Source organism: Phodopus roborovskii, unplaced genomic scaffold, assembly GCF_943737965.1.
Source record: "Phodopus roborovskii unplaced genomic scaffold, PHOROB, whole genome shotgun sequence".
NCBI lineage: Eukaryota > Metazoa > Chordata > Mammalia > Rodentia > Cricetidae > Phodopus > Phodopus roborovskii.
This window is the reverse complement of record NW_026126434.1, coordinates 16,907,578-16,926,905: the sequence shown is the minus strand read 5'-3', so window position 1 is coordinate 16,926,905 and position 19,328 is coordinate 16,907,578. Positions and strand designations below refer to the sequence as shown.

Sequence of the window (19,328 nt, the reverse complement as noted above, 5' to 3'; positions counted from 1 at the left end):
ATTTATGCCTTCAAAAAGGTATGGGACATTAAATTTCATAAAATGGTTATGAAATTGACCCTGTATATGAAATTGACCCTGTAGGCAATTGTTTTGGGTTATCTGTTTTCCAAATGACATCAAAATTTAGTGTGTATAGAAAAAATGTCTCTTCTTCTAAAAATTGACATAGTTTAGTGAATGTGTTAGAGGAGACTCACTCATGCCAGGCTCAGTCAAGTAGCTGTAGCGCTTACGTAAAGCTAAAGATGCAAAGCTCTGACGTCTGTCCGCTTTCTCAGCCTGAAAAAGAAGAGAAGAAACCATTTCCACCTTCCCTGGGACACCTTTACATGCTGAAACATTTCACTGGATGGGACAGCCATTTCCTGTCCACCCTTAGGCATTATTTCCCCCTTGGGAGTCTATGACCCCTGCCCTCAACTCTCAACATAAACCATGATGTAGCAGGCTTTTGAAGTTGTACCCACACAGCAGACCAAAGGGAACCAGAAAGGTTGAGCGGTGAATTTTTCACCAGTTCAGTATGCTGAAAGTACACAGGTCACAAAATACACTTGCTACATGAGCACTTTCAAGGAGAAATGATACAGAAAGTATCGTCCCAGGATCCACTGTGGGTTCATAGTAGAGATGAGATTACAAACAGGTGGATGGCCTCATCAATGGTGCAATTCGAGCGGCCATTGCTATTGACAATTACTGTGGGTTCCTAAAGTCTTACAGAAATGCATGAAGATAACATAGGAGAAGCTCTTGCAAAGCTAAACAATGGCACTCTTAAAAAAAAGCCAAGATAGGGCTGGTTACATGGGGCAGGGGGTTAAGTGTGGATACTGCTCTTGCAAAGGACTCGAGTTTTGGTCCCTGCACCCACATGAGGAAGCTCACAATCTCCTGGGGACCTCATGTTCTCTCCTGACCCCCAGGGCACTGAATTCATGTGTACACACCCACACAGAAACACATATACACATAAATAAAAAGGAAAATCTTTTTTTAAATGGCCAAGATAAAGTCCTTAGCTGGAATGGCAAACATCTATCAGCAGTTGGTGAGAAATTACATTACATAAAACATAGTTGATTTACAACACAGTTCCATATAATAATCAACGTCTTGAATTGGAAGTGAGAACACAGCAGGTAGCCAGCCAGCAGTGGGTAGTAAAATACACCTGTGAAACTTGATATTAAGCTTATGCATGGCAATCTGTCATGTTGAGAGATGCTTAAATGACTCCAGGTTTGTCATTAACTAGTTTGTTGCTTTTGCAGAATACACTGAAGCATGCCTATGTTCATGGGAAGAGTGAGCCACTTTAAAGGAAAATAGCTAACTCAACCTAACATAGGCTAAGACGGACAATAGCATTTAGACTGTTCCCACACTTGAGCCCCGCTGCAAGCTTTTCACACATATCCAATATCTATTCTACCTCGGATAGAATAAAAGCAGAAGTGTTCATATTACCTCATCATCTTGATCTGACTCTGTCTCCTTTTGGTCCCAAGATGCATTGCAGAGACAAGGAATATTATAATGGACAGCAGGGAAAAGAGTGTCAGGATATGAAAAGGACTGAGTAGGGAGCACACAAGGCAAGCTGGTTTAGAAAGCAAATCAAATCAAAGGAAGGCAGTAAAAACAGTATCACGGACCATACAACCATGGCAGATTAACACACACAGTCATTGGAAGCATAAAGAGCTACAAACTACCAGCGGAAGCAATCAGCAGAGGACTCTGTCATACAGACTTGTAAGAACAGGACACCACAGTAACAAGACGTCATCTACACACACAGACTAACACAACTAGAGTTTCGGGGGAGCTTTCCCTATGACACAAAGCATTCCTTAGTGACATACCACGGGCCTGCTGCCTCAAGACCAGGGGTGGGGTATGTGGAAATAAACCAGTTTTAAAAGATACCTTTTTATGTGCAGGTAGAGTAATATTTAAGTTGCAAACAGCTGTTTGGGGTAATCCCTTTGTTGTCTTCTGCTCTTTCAGGAAAGACAGGCGGCCACAGGGCTCTTGGCTGGTGTCTCGAATCTAGAAGAATTTGAGTAACTGATGATTACACAAAGAGACTGATTCTTATCTGTGTAAGGGTGAGATATGTTTGTTGTATCAAAAGCACAGAGAGGGAAAGGATGGTAACCCAGAATGAACCTGGCAAAGTACCAGAGTCTCAGCTCCTGGCTTAAACAATAGAATGGCCACCCACTTGTCTCATGTGACAAGCCATTCTGGGCCATGAGTATTATCTGTCTTCCTACTAAATTTAAAGATTCAGGGCTTGAAACACGAAATAGCAAATGGAGAAGCCCCCTGACCTTGCCCGAACCTCTGTGGAAACACAAATCAGAGTTACTTAAATATGCTCCATTCTGCTCTAAGTAGTTTCATTTTACAAACACTTCTAGACTTGGTTTGGCCTGGAGTTCACTATGTAGAGCAGGCTAGCAGACTCACAAAGATCCACCTGCCTATCTCCTCGAGTGTTGGGATAAAAGGTGTACACCACTATACTGAATTCCATATGTGTGTGTGTATGTTCATTTACCAATAATAAAGTTTTACTAACTTGAAAATTCACCCTGGAAGAACTAGAACAGCCTTGTTCTTAAGTCACATTTGGTGGGATAATTCAAACTAAATAAACCATTAAAAAACAAGTTTATTTTCTTGGAACTTTAAAAATAATTGCAGAGTCGATATACCTTGATTGAAAATGGAAGTCTGTTTTCTTTGAAAGAATAGAAGTTGAAAACAAGCTGCTGAGCTCCTTTGGTAAGAGGGGCCAAGTTTCCATAGCAATCAACGAATATGGGCTTTCCTTCCAGAACCTTCCAAAGTAAAAGAAACACACAATTTAATGTTAACTTGACCTAAAATAATTTTGAGAGTTTTAAGTGAAATAACATTCAAAGACTTACATAATCACATCATGATGAGAAAATTACTTCTGTGGAGTTGTTTGCTTTAAAACTATGTCTAGGTGATTACACTCCAACAGCCGTAATTAGTAGCTATTACACACAGGTGTACAACAGAATTGTATTTCTCTTCCAACAGTTTTAAACATGTCAGAGAAAATTCCTGCCATCATTTCTTTATGTAAACTGAGATCTGTTACTTTTGGCTGCCCGATACTCACATGGTACTGTGTGTGGAGAGTGACCACACACACACACACACACACACAGGACAACGGAGGGTAGTTTAGACTCATTAGCATTCTATCTTAACCAGCTGAGGTGAACTCAAAGCACTAATATAAGGAAGGAGTAACCCATTTTAAAGCTATGGCTCCCAAAGGAGCCCACATCTGGGGAATGCAGCAACAGACACTCAATATCTGAGGTGTCCGGTACCTCAATATCTTTGCTTCTGGCAACCTCCTCGAAGTTCTCCTGCTGCTCCAAGGTTTTGTCCACCCTGTCGTCTGTCATGCAGAAGCATCGCAGGGAGGATTCCACTGGGTCATTTGTTTTGGCAAAAACAACAAACTTGGCCATGTAGGGGACACATATCAACTCTCTGTACAGTTGTGAGGCCAGCCCTACGGTTTCTAAAACCTGGTGGCAGTCTGCCAGCCAAAATCTGAGAAAAACAAAACACAAAGTGCGAAAATGAAACAAAACCCAATAATAACAAAAAAAAAAAAACCCAAAAAACAAACAAACAAACAAACAAACCCCTAAAATAAACCCCAAATAACTACAATGAAGAAAATCAGGGGCTGGGGGTATGACCCCCCGATGATGCAAAACAATTGAATTATGAAATACAATGAAAAGAAAAATCAGATCCCAAATCAAGCATTATGAACTTTTTTATTTAAATGACAAAGATATTTACTCTCTATCAAGCAAAAAGCAGTTTATTCCTCAATAATAATTTTCCTTAAAAAAATAACATTAAAGGTCTCCTCTCCTTCCCCATAAATTTAGAAGTAATTATATTGTATTGACAGCAACACTTTTTACTTCCCCCAAAGGGTAAGAACATGAAATCTGTGATTTTCACATCCATACCTGGCTGAAACATTGGTTGTAAAAGACACACACTCCTTTATGAAGGTCAGAGGGGTGGTTCCTGTGATATCCTCCCATTGAGCTGGCGAGGTGCCCCCTGGGAACAGCACAGACAAAGTGACTTTAGCAAGAAGTTCTCCCTGCACACTAACTACCCATCTGGCTGTTCTTCCGGCAGCCCCTGAGAAAGAGGCCTGCTACAGCTTCTGCTGTTCTGCAAAGGTGACTGACTCCGCTCCCCTTCATCGTCTTACCTGCTAACAGGGAATTCACAAATACATATTTTCTCTCTCTCTCTAATCACAAGGAGTAGTTTAAACTTGGGGTAATTTGTCACTGCAAAGAGTAGTTTCAGGAATGTGTGTGCACACTAATGTATATGCATATGGGTGTGGGTGCATGAATGTCCTCATGTGTCAACTAGACTGGTCTGCCTGTGAGCTCAGAGATAGATCTGCCTGCCTTTCTCACCACACCCTGTGCTGCAGTCACAGACAAGTGGGTCCTGTGGATCACACTTACATGGCAGTCACTGAGCCATCTTCCTACCCTCTCAAATAGGTTTTATTTTTTTAAAGTGGGGTGGAAAATTAAAGTTTAGGAAGCTGCTCATTTTGTCCATGGCTGAAATATCACTTTTCCTAGGTAGAAGGAAGAATTGGACATCAATGAATAAGACAAAACCTTTACTTTGTTCATCTTTGACTTGAGTGTGTGTGTGTGTGTGTGTGTGTGTGTGTGTGTGTGTGTGTAGGTCAGAACTTGTTAGATTCAATTCTACTACTATGTGGGCTCTAGGTATTGAACACAGGTTGTCAGGCTTGTCTGCATATGCCTTTACAGGCTAGCCATCTTTTGTGCTTGAATATTAGGTATTTAGAATGTGTTCTAAGGCTTAGGTGGCACTGATGAGCACAGCTGGGTGACACCAATGGTATCCTCAATACCTCCCATTAAGGCCTTGGAAGATCTTCTCCCAGGGCTCATTTCCCTTGTCCAAAAGATGCTGCTGGGTTGACTACCTCTATCATGGTTGCCAAGAAATTCCCTAAGCACTCCAGTTGAGTCAATAGCACCTCAACAATACTGAAAGTGCTTGATTACTAACACACTAATATCAGGAAACAACCTTGAAGTTTAAAGATACTGGTAGCTCAGTTTCTGGTGGAAATTCTTCCCCTTGAAAGGGCCTGAAGAGAATAAATATTATGACTTATCTCTTGTTTTCTTTGTACCGCTGCACTTAGTCACAGCAGACAGATAGGACTGACTACAAAAAGGAAGCAAACCTGTAATGCTACAGAGGAGACGAAGGTTGGGTGTGGTGTCCCCCTTGTACCCATTGGACACGCCTTCTCCTGAGGGTGGGGGCACCGGAATGGTCATGGTGATTGGCTTATGGAATTTCCTCCTCCTTGGTTCCACAGTGACAATTGGGCTAAATGTTGCTTTGTTTCCAAGGATCTTTTTCACAATCTCCTCCGGAACAGGCTGAGCCTACAAACAGGGGAAGAAAACAAAAACAAAAGTTTAAATAAAAGTAGACTAAATTTGTTTTTTTTTTTTTTTTTTTTTTTTTAAGTCAGAAGATGTAGTTTTTAATTGAGGATGGTGGGAGGACACCTTACAAAAGAAATCCATGTCTGTCTTTACCCTTTTTCTCACTGCTTCCGGAAGGCAGAGAAATGAAACTAATGTGGGCAGCAGCCATTTCCTCAGGGGAGCCCATCATGCTGGTTTGCTGGGAGGGGAGGGAACCAAATCTCAGAGCAAAGAGGAGGAAAACAAGGGGCAACCTCAGTATGTTAACCCTGTTCAGTGTGCGCCCAAGAGCCTCACAAAACCATCCTGGACAAAAAAAAGGAAACCGTGACAGGATTAGTCAGCCAGTCTCTGCAGTCTGGTGAAGTGGTTTAACATGGGGGTCAGGTGAAAGCACATAGGGTTTGCAACTCAGAGTGTTTACCAACTGCCTACAACCCCCAACCCCCAACAGCCACTTGGAATGAAAGTCTAGCCTCACAAAGAAAAGCTGATGTTCAGTTCATCTTTTAATCACTGTATTAACAACAAAAGTGATCATTTCATCATTTTCTGTTTATCTTCTGCAATAAAGAAAAACAAGGACTTAAAGACTAAACCAACTGAAATAAGTGAATATACGAAAGATCATTTTTTGACAAAATTTCCAGTCAGCTGTCTAAACCAAATCAATTGGAAACTGATTTGGATGAAGCCCAGCATTTATGAACTCCTTAAGCCCAAATATGAGCACTTGCAAGTTTCAACGCAGCAGTGACATGTTATAAACCAAGCTCTAGATGTTGCTGTATACATAGAGACCAAAGACCCACAATGAGGAGGGGTATCTTCTAAACAAAACCAATGGAGATGACGCATATCAATTGTATGCAGAGGGCAGAGGTTATCAGGTGTCCTTCTCCAAGTGCTCTCTGCCTTATTTTCCGAGACAAGGTCTTTCCAGGAATTTGGAGCTATCAGTCAAGACTCACTGGGATCCTCCTATCTCCACTCTTCCCCTATCCCCAGTGCATGCTACCAGAGCTGGCTCTTTTTAAATGGGACTGGGGATCAACACTCATGGTTTTCGTGCTTACCCAGAAAACAGTTACCAAATGAGCCACCTCCCCAGCTTCAACTGAGTCTTTTAAATGGAACATTACTAAAAATACATAGCCTTGTTTGACCAAGTCAGTAAGCTGACTACACTTAAACACTTTCCATTTGAGATAAGTCAATCATCCCCCAAACAGTTTAATTATCAATGTCACGAATGAATTACTGGAAGGCTTCTGGAGCCAGACATGCTCAGGAGTTCTCTACATGTACAGAGGATGTGGGAAGTCAATGCTTTGTGATCAGTACCTGGAGACCCACTCGGATCCTTTTGGTTAAGGCACCCTCTGGGAAAGAAGCCTGGACCAGGGGCACGGTGGTGCTGCTCAAAATCCCACCCTCAGGACCGATCTGGTTGCTTTCCTGCTTAATCCGGGAAACTACAGCAAAATACTGGGGGAAATCCTTTGTGATGATTCTGCAGATGCGCTTCGTCCCCAACTCTTCTGGGCTGTCAAGTTCTGGAAGATAGAAAGGGTGAGAAGCCATGAGCAGGGGCCTTTGCACAAAGCACCTTGACACCCACTGGTGTTTAAAACAATTTTTAAAAATATTTTTGGACACTAGGTCTCATGCAGCCCAAGCTGGCCTCTGACTCACCAGATAGCCAGTAATGAACTTGAATTTCTAATCCTTCCGGTTCTCCTAACACCACCTCCCAAGTGCTAAAATTACAGACGTGTGCCATGCATTAACATAATTTTCTGGGGGTACTGAGGATCGAACTCAGGGCTTCATGCATACTTCATAAGCACTCTAACAGGAAGGTAATTTTTAAAATTACCCTAGCCCAGGAAGGTAATTTTTAAAATCTGTATAGATACTCTAAAACATGTACATTGAACATAGTTGCAAGGTCCCATGAGACATTTCAGCTCAGATATACTACGTGATGCCTTGAATCAGTTCACATACAGTGATCTTCTCAAATGTTACCTTTGTAGCTTTTGGAAATGTACAGTACACCACTGTCATTAAGGTCACCCACCTTCCTGAATGCTACCACAGCGGAACACTTTGCTCCTAGCTACTGTATCTTTATACCAATGCTAAACCTCTCCCCACTTCTCCCCAGCCTCTTCTACCCACCATTCTGCCTTCAGACCAACTTTGTTACCTTCCATGCCTGTAAGATCAAGTAGTATTTGTCTTTTGTGCCTACTGCTACTCCCAATCTTTATAGTTTGCTATCTTTCTATTTAGTAGCTTTGGCATACACACACACACACACACACACACACACACACACACACACACACACATATAGATATACATGTGTAGAGTAGACTACAGGGATAATAAAATATCAAGCTCTGCAAAGATACAGTACAACTAGTAATAAATTCTGCTTGGGAGGAACAAATGTCTCTAAATACTGGGATCTTGGTGGGCAGTAGTGGTGTACTTCTAGTTTGGGGTTAGGGTAAATCTTCCTGCAAATCCAGAGCTTTAGTAAAAGGCTGGGGGGGGGGGTGTAGTGATGAAGATGTCTCTCTGGTTAAAAGCGCTTCCTGCTCTTCTAGAGGACCCCAGTCTAGTTCGTAGTGCCCATGTTAGGTAGCTCACAACTGCCTGTAACTCCAGGTCTGGAAGGTTCAGCACCCTCTTCTGGCCTCTGTGGGTACCTACATGCATAACACACATACCTGCACACACACAACAAATTTAAATCCTTTAGGAAAAAGTCTTGCTGGAAGTCAGGTGGTGGTAGCGCACACTGTTAATCCCAGCACTGGGAAGGCAGAGGAGGATGGATCTCTGTGAATTCAAGACTAGCCTGGCCTACAGAGAGAGTTCCAGGACAGCCAGAGGTGTTAACAGCGAAACTGTGTGTGTGTGTGTGTGTGTGTGTGTGTGTGTGTGTGTGTGTGTGTGGTCTTGTTGGTTTGGGGGCAATTTTTAAATTACATTCATTTATTTATATGTGCTTATATATGTGAGTGAACACATGTGGAGGTCAGAGGACAACTGTGGGTCCTGGGGATTAAACTCCGGTCCTCAGGCTAGGTGGCAGGTGTCTTTAACTATAGACTCATCTTGTTGACCCAAGAGGCTATCTTATGTATAAAAGTGTGGTGCTTTCTATGACAAACAAAAACAGTCAACTTGAAAGAGGTACATTAAAAAAGCTAACAGTCCCAGCTCACATGAGGGTTGATGTGCTCAATGCTTGCACAGGCTGTGACTTGACAAGAGACACAGGAGGGGACAAGAGAAAAATGTTAGGAGCACTCAACTTCCTGAAGCTGGGAAATGATCAATAAACACACAATGTTCAAATTCTACATTTTACATGGAAATAATTAAAAACCAACAGTGATTCCCCCATCCACCTCTCCATCACTTGAAACTAAGCAACCTATTTTGAAGAATAGTAAATTATGAGAGAATGTGTACACTCCTATTATCATAGCTAGGTGTTAATGGCAATGATCTTCTGGGACTGCCATTGAAGGCCTCTGAGATGTTTCATTGCTGATGAGCCTGAGTCTGATCCCAGGAACCCACAGAGAAAGAAGAGAAGCACCTCCTGAAAGCTGTCCTTGAATACCCCATGTGTGCCTCAGCACCCACAATCCTCCCCAGATACTAAATAAAATTAAAATTGAAGAGAATTGGGAACCATCTATTCAAAATGAAATTACTTGGACCTAGAAATCCTACTTTTATTTTTTTTTGTAAGCTTATACAAAGCTCCATTGCTTGAAAGATCAACATTGGACAGCCATATACACATCAATAGTACATGCAACTCACCCACATTCCACACAGCCCTGTGGGTGCACAGTAAACTTGAGATTCACTCATCTACAAAGTATTTACTGAAGGCCCGCCATGTACACACACACAGGAATTAAAGTTACCACTTACATGGAAATTACAGTCTAACAGAGGGAATGGGGAGTGGGGATGTGTATGCAGCAGAAACAATTAAACTGAGAGAAATAAAACCCAGAGAGGAATTGGAGGTGACCAGAGTACTGGAGCAGGGAGGCGGGTCTCATCTGAATACAGTGCCTGGAATAGGTGGTATTAGAAGAGACAGCATGGAAGGGAGGAGCTTAAAAAGTGACAGACAGAGCAAGCAAGGAGAGAAGATGTGAGCCATGTGCCAAGCATAAATCCCGTTAGGAAAAGCATGTCATTGGAACATGTTCATGTATCTTTATGAGCAAGTTGTAGAAGGACCCATCAAGTTTAGCAGTAGTTACATCACAGGGACAAGAGTTGCTACTGAGTGAGGGTAGGAAGGGAGTGGGAGGACAGGGATAAAGGAACAACTCCCAAACTTCAGGGGGTGGGCCACAGCGATCTTCCAGTGGTTACCATTCTTATGAGCCTCACATTCTCTGTACATTTCACTGTCCATCCCTGAGGACAATTTTGCCTAGGGCTGAAATCAGGACTCATCCCCCACCCAAAAAAAAAAAAAAAATAGAGAATGACAGAATATGTCATTGCACAGGTACAGGTAGATCAATTCTACAGATCAATCCTTGAACACTGAGTTGGAGGGTCAAACCAGATGTCCATGAGGGGAAATAAAAACTGGACCCATCCTGGACAGAAAATGGAATTGGAACTTTGCTCTTGTCTGTATTGGTGGCATCGACTGCAACACTGGAGGAGGAAGATAAAGCAACATTGCCCAGAACAGAAACTAAGTAAGGAATCAGGAAAACACTGCAAAGGAGTTTGTAACTGAGGGGAAAAGTCTCCTAACACAATGGCTTAGCTTATGCAATAGAGTGAATTCCCAGAGCTCATAACACCTGCAGCCACCTGAGAAAGTACAGATAATCTGTGTGGATGCCTGTGTCACATCATCACCTACTAAGTGGGTATCTTTTGCTTCCACCACCAATTTGTCAATAGGTTGTCCTGCCAAGTGGCTTAGCTGTTCATGAAGACTGTCTCGAAATTACATTCAAATAGGTGAGATTTTCCTAATTCTGCTATGAATGACCTGTTTGTACTGAGAGTATGAGATTTTCAGGGCATTCTGGACCCACTGGGGAAGTAGGCATATTTTGGGAGAGTGTTAACAATGCACATATACTGTGTATATATACATGTATGTCTGTGTGTGTTGGGTACATGGTAAGAATTTAATGTAGAAACTGCTGTATCACATTCTGAGAACTAAGAATGCTACTTTGTGCAATGGAGGCCACCTGGTTACACATCTATCGTATCATCTTTGGTGGGCATTAACACCATCCAAGTTCAACGTGTGCGTGTACATTTCAGATACAGCAAACAAGTACTTAATGGAAAGAATACCTTTGTTGTCCTTTTTTTTTTTTTTTTTTTTTTTTTTTTTTTTTTTTGAGACAGAGTCTATATAGTCCTGGCTGTCCTGGAATTCACTATCCACCAAGCTGGCTTTGAATTCACAGAGATCTACCTGCCTCTACTTCCCAAGTGCTGGGGGTGGAGGGAGGTTAAAGGAGTGCACCAACACATCCAGCTGTTTGTTGTCTCAAGACAGGGTCTCATATTAGCTCAGGCTGGTCTCAAACTTGCTATATACTCAGAATAGCCTGGAGCTCCTGATCTTCCTTCCACATGCTGAGAATATAAGCTTGAGCTACCACACAAAACAAGAGGCTGGTTTCTAATCCATGTGCAAAGAAGGTTCCAGAAGCAGTTGTCAGTGGCCTTCAGCTTCTGACATCTTTGGCAGCCCTGCATTGTGTGTGTTCCCTCTACTTTAAAACTCTTATCAAATATTTGGGCCCCATTAAAATTTGCATAGTGGTTTACTATCAACATACATATTAACAGATAACACTCAACTTAGAGGAACACACCTGGTTTAGTGATTTGAGAACTGTCACAGACAGGTGGAAATGTTCAGGACCCCTCTAGGTACCACCTTTCAATAGGGTAACATACACAGCCTTGAGTATTCAGATTTCCAGGGTACAGTATGAGAAGACAATAGAAACAAGATCTTTCCAAGTCTCCCCATAACCAGGTTATATTGTGTTTGTGTATTTAAAAAATGTGCAACTTGTCCCCCCAAGAATCAAAGTAAGTCCAAGAGGAATGCAAACAAAACAAAAAGCAACAAAAAGCTGTAACCAAAACAAACAAACAAACAAAAATTAGTGATAGAGTGGTTTAGAGAAAGAACCATATCATTAAGAGCAGCCACTAAAAGGAAGGCTGATAGATGCTAAGATACTGCAGAAGAGAGTGAATGATGGGGCTGGGAAGCAAGCATGGGGAGGCAGTGATGTCACTGTGGGATCCTAGCCCATGATCTTCCCTCATCAGCAGTAGGATAAGAAATAAAGAAGTCTGATACATCATTATGTGGGATGAGATGACTCTTCTAATAACCGACTGACCACGTTTTTACATAACCATGTACCACGTTACCCACGGAACATGTGTAGAAAGAGATAGAGGGTAGAGGCAAACTAGAAGACATGGTACCCAAAATGTATGCAGTAGAGCTGGAGAGATGGTACTGGCTGTTCATCCACAGGATCTGGGTTTAATTCCCAGCACCCACACAGTAGCTTACAACTGTCTGTAACTCCAGTTTCTGTGGCCCCAAAACCCATGGTAAAACACCAATGTACATTAAGAAAAATACAGGGAGGAAGGGGACTTGGGGAGATGGCTGTGGTCAAGAGCATTCACTGCTCTGGCAGAGGACCTGGGTGCTGTTCCTAGAACCCTCATTAGATGTCTCCCAACCACCTGTAACCCTAGCTGCATAGTATCCAATGCCCTCTTCTGGGAGCCCCCCCCCAATAAAACTTACAAAAACAAAATACTTGATGAATATTTATGGGCTGCTACATGCATAATAAGACTACATTCTGCTATAGACTTTTCTTTAAAAAGGAGCTGAAACAACAGTAAAATGATGTAGCTGAATGTTTGAAAATGGGTAACTTCTCAGTGAATTGTTTGAAGAAAGGGGGAAAAAAAAGGCATCAAGTTAGGGGATAGGAATGTAAGAGGCAGATATAGGAGGAACTATATGAAATTCTCAAAGAATTAATTAAGATATTATATTAAAAAAGAAAAAGGAAATAGGGTACCAAAGACCCAGCTGTGGGGAGGAGGAGTGGGGGTCACACAAATTCTCAATGCTTGGCTTCAACTTGGAGCCACAACCACTATCTAGGGGAGCTTCTCTCAATCAACGCTTTTGATTCCAAAGCTGGTGTGCAATAAAAGTAACCAAGAAACAAGGAATTCAATCGACAATGACAGAAGTAATAACAATTTCCCCTCTGGAGAACCTGCAAGACATCAGATCACACATTAAAATACAGGTAGCAGGAAGTAGCTGTTCTGTGCTCTTTTAATAGTTTTTATAAAGAGTTACATGTTAGGGCCAGTGAGATGGCTTATTAGTGGGTGCAAGTGATTGCCCTACAAGTCCAGTGACACGTTAGGTCCATGGGGACCCATCGGGTAAGAACAGAACCTGATGTGGGATGCCCTTCTCTATGCTGTCAACATATATTATTACCATTGGTTAATAAAGAAGCTGATTTGGCCAACAGTTAGAATCAAGCCAAGTGGGAAGTCCAAGCAAAGATACAGGGAAAAAGAAGGCAGAGTCTGGAGAAGCAAGATGCGAAACAAGCCACAAGCTTCATAGTAAAATATAAACTAATAGAAATGGGTTAATTTGATTATGAGAGCTAGTCAATAATATGCCTGAACCATTGGCCAAACAATTATAATTGACATTAAGCCTCAGACTGGTTAGTTGGGAACTGGCAAGTAGGAGAGAAACCTCCATTTACAAGAATCAACTCCTGAAAGTTGTCCTCTGGTATCCACAGACATGCCCACAGTCACACAAAAATTTTAAAAGATTTTTTAAAAAACTTTTAAAAAGTTCATGTGTGAAAAAAGTGACTTTAGTCTTCCTAGTTGTTAATCCCCAGTGAAGTCTGTTCTGGCCATATGTTTATAATTTGAGCTACTGTATAGAGGATGGCCTAAGGGAGGATATATACACTTCTGTGAGAGAAGGTATACTCATGAGATTATATACCTTCTCTCACAGTTTTGTATTCCAGATATAAAAAAAAATCCATTAAGTGAGTCAGATGACCATACAACAAGTAATAAAATCTGATACCAGTATCTTTTGGGGGTGGGGAATGAATTTATATACCTTGAGATTTTTAAATGGCCTATTAATTAGAACAGAGAAGCAGGAATGTATAAGCAAGAATCTTTGCTTAGATTTCCTTCCTTGCACAAAGAAAATGTCCAGAAGGTGATCCATACCATAAATGTGAAGCCTGCATCACTCTCAGACCCATGGAGTCCCTAGCATACCCTTCCTAATGCCCCTACCCTTTAATACAGTTCCTCAGGTTGTGGCAACTCCCACCCATAAATAAAATTATTTTGTTGTTACTTTGTAACTGTAATTTTGTTACTGTTATGAATTGTAATGTAAATATTTTCAGAGAGTATGACTCTGGTTGGTGTGAGTGTGGCCTGATTGGTGTGAGTGCAAAGTCTAAGGAAAGAAAGACAGATACCTCTACCTGACCATTTCTGAGCGGGGGTTTAATTTTTGCTCAGTTAAATGCTCTGCTCAGCCTACTTAGCTATTTGTGAAGATAGAAACAATGCTTTTGGGAAAATTATCCCCTCTTGCCTCTCTTCAAATATTTACATGGTAACCACTACACTTCTGGAGAAAAATCAATTCAATCCTGTCTTGAAACTGGACAATGGAAAATGCCTTGAAATTAAACACCATCCACAAGGTGCCCATCTACACCACATCCAGAGTTCCAGCTTAGACCTGCTGTTCTGGGCACACTGGCCTGTGCAGGCATGCCACACTGAAAGTGCTGGCTAATGGTGATGCATGGAGGGACAAATATGAGGTCATTACTTGGACCCACTGATGGTCATAACATCTACTTGCTGGCAAATCCAAATACACAGACCATATGAGAGTGGGAATTATTAATGCCAGTTTGCTTTGGTTCAATTTTCATTTCCTAAGTGTTTGGTTTCAGAGGCTATGTTGAAGCATTTTTCCTTCCCTTTTGCTATGCAGCAGTCTTCATTCAGTTGATTTAAAATTCTAGTTTGTGGAAACAAATAGAAATACATAAACGTTTTGTCGTGATTTGTTTTGAAGTTAACTGTATTTATTGGGAGCTTCAAATACAGTCTTGAGTTTGGAAACTTTGGAAAAACTTTCAACTGTTATTACCAGAGGATTCCAGCAGATGGTGCTGTGTACCAGGCACACAATGTAAAGCTCCATATTCATCCTCCCTGCTCAACAATGACTTGGCACTTTTAGAATTACCATTTGTCTCAAGCTTGATAAAGTGAAAGTGCATTGAACCCAAGTGCCAACTTTGAATCTGGAATTTACTTCTAATATACTGTTGACACAAATATATTTAGAAGTGGGTGTATTCTTCTACCTAGTGTGGGTTACGTTTGTGCCACATTTTCATATTTATCAGCCACTTGCATCATCCACTGGCTACTGCAGAGGACTCTGGGAGATAAACCATTTCTCAAGCGCTTTTATTTGCAAGTTAGGGACTGCTGAGGAGGCAGGACCCTTCCAGGCATGCTCCCAGGTTTGACACTACTACAAAAAGCTCTTAGGACCTGACTTTGGAGGCACTGAGTTTAAATTAAGGTTTTCATTAAACTGACAGCAAGGGCTCAGTTTGGTGCACAGCTTGGTGATGGGGTTGTGTGACTGTGAATTTTGTTTACCCACCTGCAGCATCTTTCCCTCTGTGGAGATACAGATAAGATCTCTGTCTACTGCCAGAGATAAAAACTGCTTCTGCCACCTGAAACTAGAGTTGGTGAGGACAGGCTCTCCACACCCAGGCAAGCACCTTGTCATCCTAGCAGCTTGGCTAACATGCCTGCTTAATCAACATCACCACTGATGTTCTGACTTGCTTAACAGGAATAGCAAAAGGGGCTAGGGAAGGCGCTTCAGTGCAAGCATGACCACCTGAGTTTGGATCCCTAGTACCCACTTGCAAAGCTTGGCATGGCCAAGCATGCCTATGTAACCCCAGTATTGAAGTCAGGAGGTGGGGGATGGAGGTGGAGACAGGAGGGGAGCTGGTCACTCAGCCTAGAGGAAAAGGGGAAAGCTCCGGGGCCAGTGAGAGACCCTGTCTCAAGGCGATAAGGTATATAGTGACAGAGTTGCACACCCAAAGGCCTTGACTGGGATGGACACGGACACATGTCCTCTCAGGACAAGAATTCATAGCAACCACCACCATGAACATGCTTCATGTGAGAACATACAGAGGTGAATGTATATAGTACAAGGCAACTGAGTGTAGAAGAGGCCAGGGTTTGGAAATATACATCTGTTTATCACTGCTTGACTGGGTAGTGGAAGTGCTTGACCTGGTCTGTGTATCTGGAAATAGTGTTCACTAGGAAGATAGAACTCATACAGGCAGAAACTTGACCTGCAAATAAATGGTAGCGTTGAACAAATAGGGGGAAAATGCCCCTTTGTTCTTAGGCATGTGTCAGACTGCAGTCATCTATGTACATGTGGTGGCTAGGATGCTGAACACAGTCATGTGAGTGAGTGTCCTGTGCAGCAGGCATTTCTGTAAGAACTCTACACATACCAGCTCATCAGCTGCCTGGGAGTTACCCATAAGGCGTCCTTACAAGGTGCATTTAGATGAATGTTAAAGAGACTGCTTACATCCACGTGTCAGTGACTGGTGAGGCCAGGATGGGAACTCTGGCTTCAGTGACCTCCACGGATCATGATGCCAACATCAATATCACACTGGGAAAATTATCCACCTACTCGGGCCTGTGGTTCCTTGAAGTTGTTCTAGCAATCAATTAACTTTAGTATGCATGGGAAAATTGCATATGTTAAAACAATAAAGCCTCTCTGATCTTTACAACTCTCTTATTTTTCTTTTGGCACATGTATGTGTTTGCCTGGTTTGTGCATGTAGAGACCTGAGACTGAGGTCAGGCATCTTCCTCGCAGGAAGCCTTTCTTGAAGGAGGGTTTCTTGCTAAATATGGAGCTAGCCATTTCTGGCTAGTCTGGCTAGCCAGTTTACCTCTTGGACTCTCTATCTTTACCTCTTGAGTGCTGGGAAGGCAGGCAGCTGCCAGGGCTGGGCAGCTTTTAGGGGGCTCTAGGGATCCAAACACTGGCCCTAATAATTGTATGCCAAGGACCTCATCCACTGAGCCTCCCCCACACCCACAACTGCCTTGCTTAGTAAAAACTGGAGACTGGAATGTTGACTGAGATGGTATTAAACACATGGGGATTAATATTTTAGACAATCACATGGAGGAAGACTGGTTATCTGAATATAGACTAATATAATACATAGAGAGCACTTATGAAGGAGAGCATAGTAAAAGGAGACCTTTCCAGTAAGCATGTGTTAGCATAGGGGTGTCACTGGCCATACATAGACAATGTAGGCCATTGATGATGTCCTATGATGGCTAGACAAACTGGTTGAATACAGTGACAGTGGGATTGATTTCATTCTTTAAGGAAATCTGGAGTGATTGCTCTGTTTCATGCATTGCTTTTTATCTCACTAACAACTGTCTGACAAGAAGTGGGAGGAACACAGATTGAAGTTATGCTTTTGACACATGAGCATGGGACCCTGAGGGTACTCCTCTTTTACCAGGGGATCTGACTCATGCCAGGACCCTGCCATTTAACGAAGGTGCATTGCCCCTCAGGAGAGTTTGGATGAGTTGGATGAGTTCTGCCAGGCTCCCCTTCCCCTCCCTGGGTGGCTGTGGGTATATGAACATTCTGAGGACAGTATGAAATCAGATGAACCGACAAGTGAGCCACAGTTATAAATGTGTTATGTTCCCTCTTGTTAACTATTGTATTTAATACATGACCAAAACTTTAAATCTCAACATCCTGCTCTAATGGGCTCTAGAGCTTCACTCTTTCAATGTGGAAGTAGCTACATTTCCTTTTCATCATGTAAAATGGAACCAAAGTTTTACCTGGTCTTTAAAAATGTAGTTAAGAAAGTCTATCTGCCTAGCAGCATTTGCACACACCTTGGGTCATCTACACTCATTGAACATATCACTGACTTACAAGGACTATTCTGGACTTAATCTTGGCCAAATCTCATCTGGACCAAATCTAAATGTTTTTAGAATTTTCTACTTATCTTCTTTCTCCTAGGACATGCATTTGAAAACAAGTGGTAACAACAACTGATATTTATTAAAAGCTTAGGGATTATATTTCCTAAGAGTTTCACATAATTATTTATTCATCTTAAAGGTAGCCCTATAAAAATAAAGACAACAGCTTCCATTTCTGTGTACACAGGGGGGGGGGGTTCAGGGACTTGTTCAATCATTCTTTAAATACCTCAAATCTGTCTACCTCCATGGTCCATAGTCTGAGCCCACAAGAGGCCACAGTAGATGAGATCTAAGCACAGTGAATGAAATAATAAAAGAGCCAATGTTAATTTTATGAAACACATCTCCACTGTTCTATAAAACAACTGTGGCATCTACACCAATTAGGAAGTAAAGTCGCTGTCACAGTTAGCTGAGATTTCTTTCCACAACACCATTTCATGAACCAGGTAGGTCTCTAACTTTTCTTGTGTCACATCTCAAGGAAAACTGCAGCAAATGTGTGCTCTTAAAGCCAATTGGTACCCAACACTTACTAAGAAAACTTGATACAGTTCTAAGCATCATAAAACCTCAAGAAGGTGTGTGAGCCAGGCACGGGTGGCACACAGGCAAAGGCAGGAGGATTAGGTGTTTATGGTCATCTGCTACTACTTGGGCTACATGAAATCCTATCTTAATGCCCCCAGACACTTCCCAAAGAAGGGATGCACGTGAAAGAGACCTGTGGCCACATACTAGCTTCACTATCTCAAAGAATAACACATCAAAACACACAAACTCCAGTAAGTTTTGACACTCATTTTAAAAAAACAAACAAACAAAACAAACAAACAAACAAAAAACCCCAAAAAACCATTATGGCTCAAGAGACAGAAAACAAACAAACAAACAAACAAACAAAACCTCACAAAAGATGTTGAAATAAGAGGAAATGGAACAAAAATTCCAAAAATATATTGTAATTGCTCATGCTGTAGGCAAACATTTTATACTCCTATTGGATATTTTTTCCCCCTTCATGTTACTCTTTTAACTAAAAAGGTCTTCTTAGGTCTTGAAAAGACTAATAAATTTGATCAAAAGAACTAAAGAACAATGAATATATTTGTCCATATGAACTGTGGTGGTACTGGGAGTGTAGTAGAGTCAGCATAAAGTCTTGCCTTAGGCACAGGGAAGAGCAGTAGAGGCTGAAGACCCTGCATTCTGCATCATGCGATGTTCAAGCAGCCCTTCAGGCACTCGACACAGCCCCTTGGTTTCTGCCCTGTCCACACCCACGGAATCGAGGGCATCATTACCTTCATCCATGCCATTCAGCAGCTCCGTGAGGTCTTCGTTTTTGCTGTCAAATTGATGCTCCTTCCAGGTCTCACCATTTTCACTCCGAAGAACAATTAGTTCCCGCTCCTTTCCTCTCATGGACCCAAAATGAGGAATTTCCACTATGACGGGGCTAGAAAA

General features: G+C 41.9%; 1 protein-coding gene across 5 annotated transcripts in view; it reads right to left on the bottom strand.

Moving 5' to 3' along the window:
• Window positions 1–19,328, bottom strand: part of Ank3 (ankyrin 3) — a 300,411-nt gene that overhangs the window by 39,695 nt on the left and 241,388 nt on the right. For all 5 annotated transcript variants that reach the window (XM_051186874.1, XM_051186873.1, XM_051186875.1 and 2 more), the window contains 9 exons: window positions 19,166–19,320; window positions 6,933–7,144; window positions 5,336–5,543; window positions 4,047–4,143; window positions 3,384–3,612; window positions 2,730–2,855; window positions 1,936–2,058; window positions 1,474–1,500; window positions 201–282 (listed from right to left, as the gene is read on the bottom strand). In XM_051186874.1, coding sequence (XP_051042831.1) covers window positions 201–282; window positions 1,474–1,500; window positions 1,936–2,058; window positions 2,730–2,855; window positions 3,384–3,612; window positions 4,047–4,143; window positions 5,336–5,543; window positions 6,933–7,144; window positions 19,166–19,320 — 1,259 coding nt within the window. The remainder of the gene's footprint in view (window positions 1–200; window positions 283–1,473; window positions 1,501–1,935; window positions 2,059–2,729; window positions 2,856–3,383; window positions 3,613–4,046; window positions 4,144–5,335; window positions 5,544–6,932; window positions 7,145–19,165; window positions 19,321–19,328) is intronic.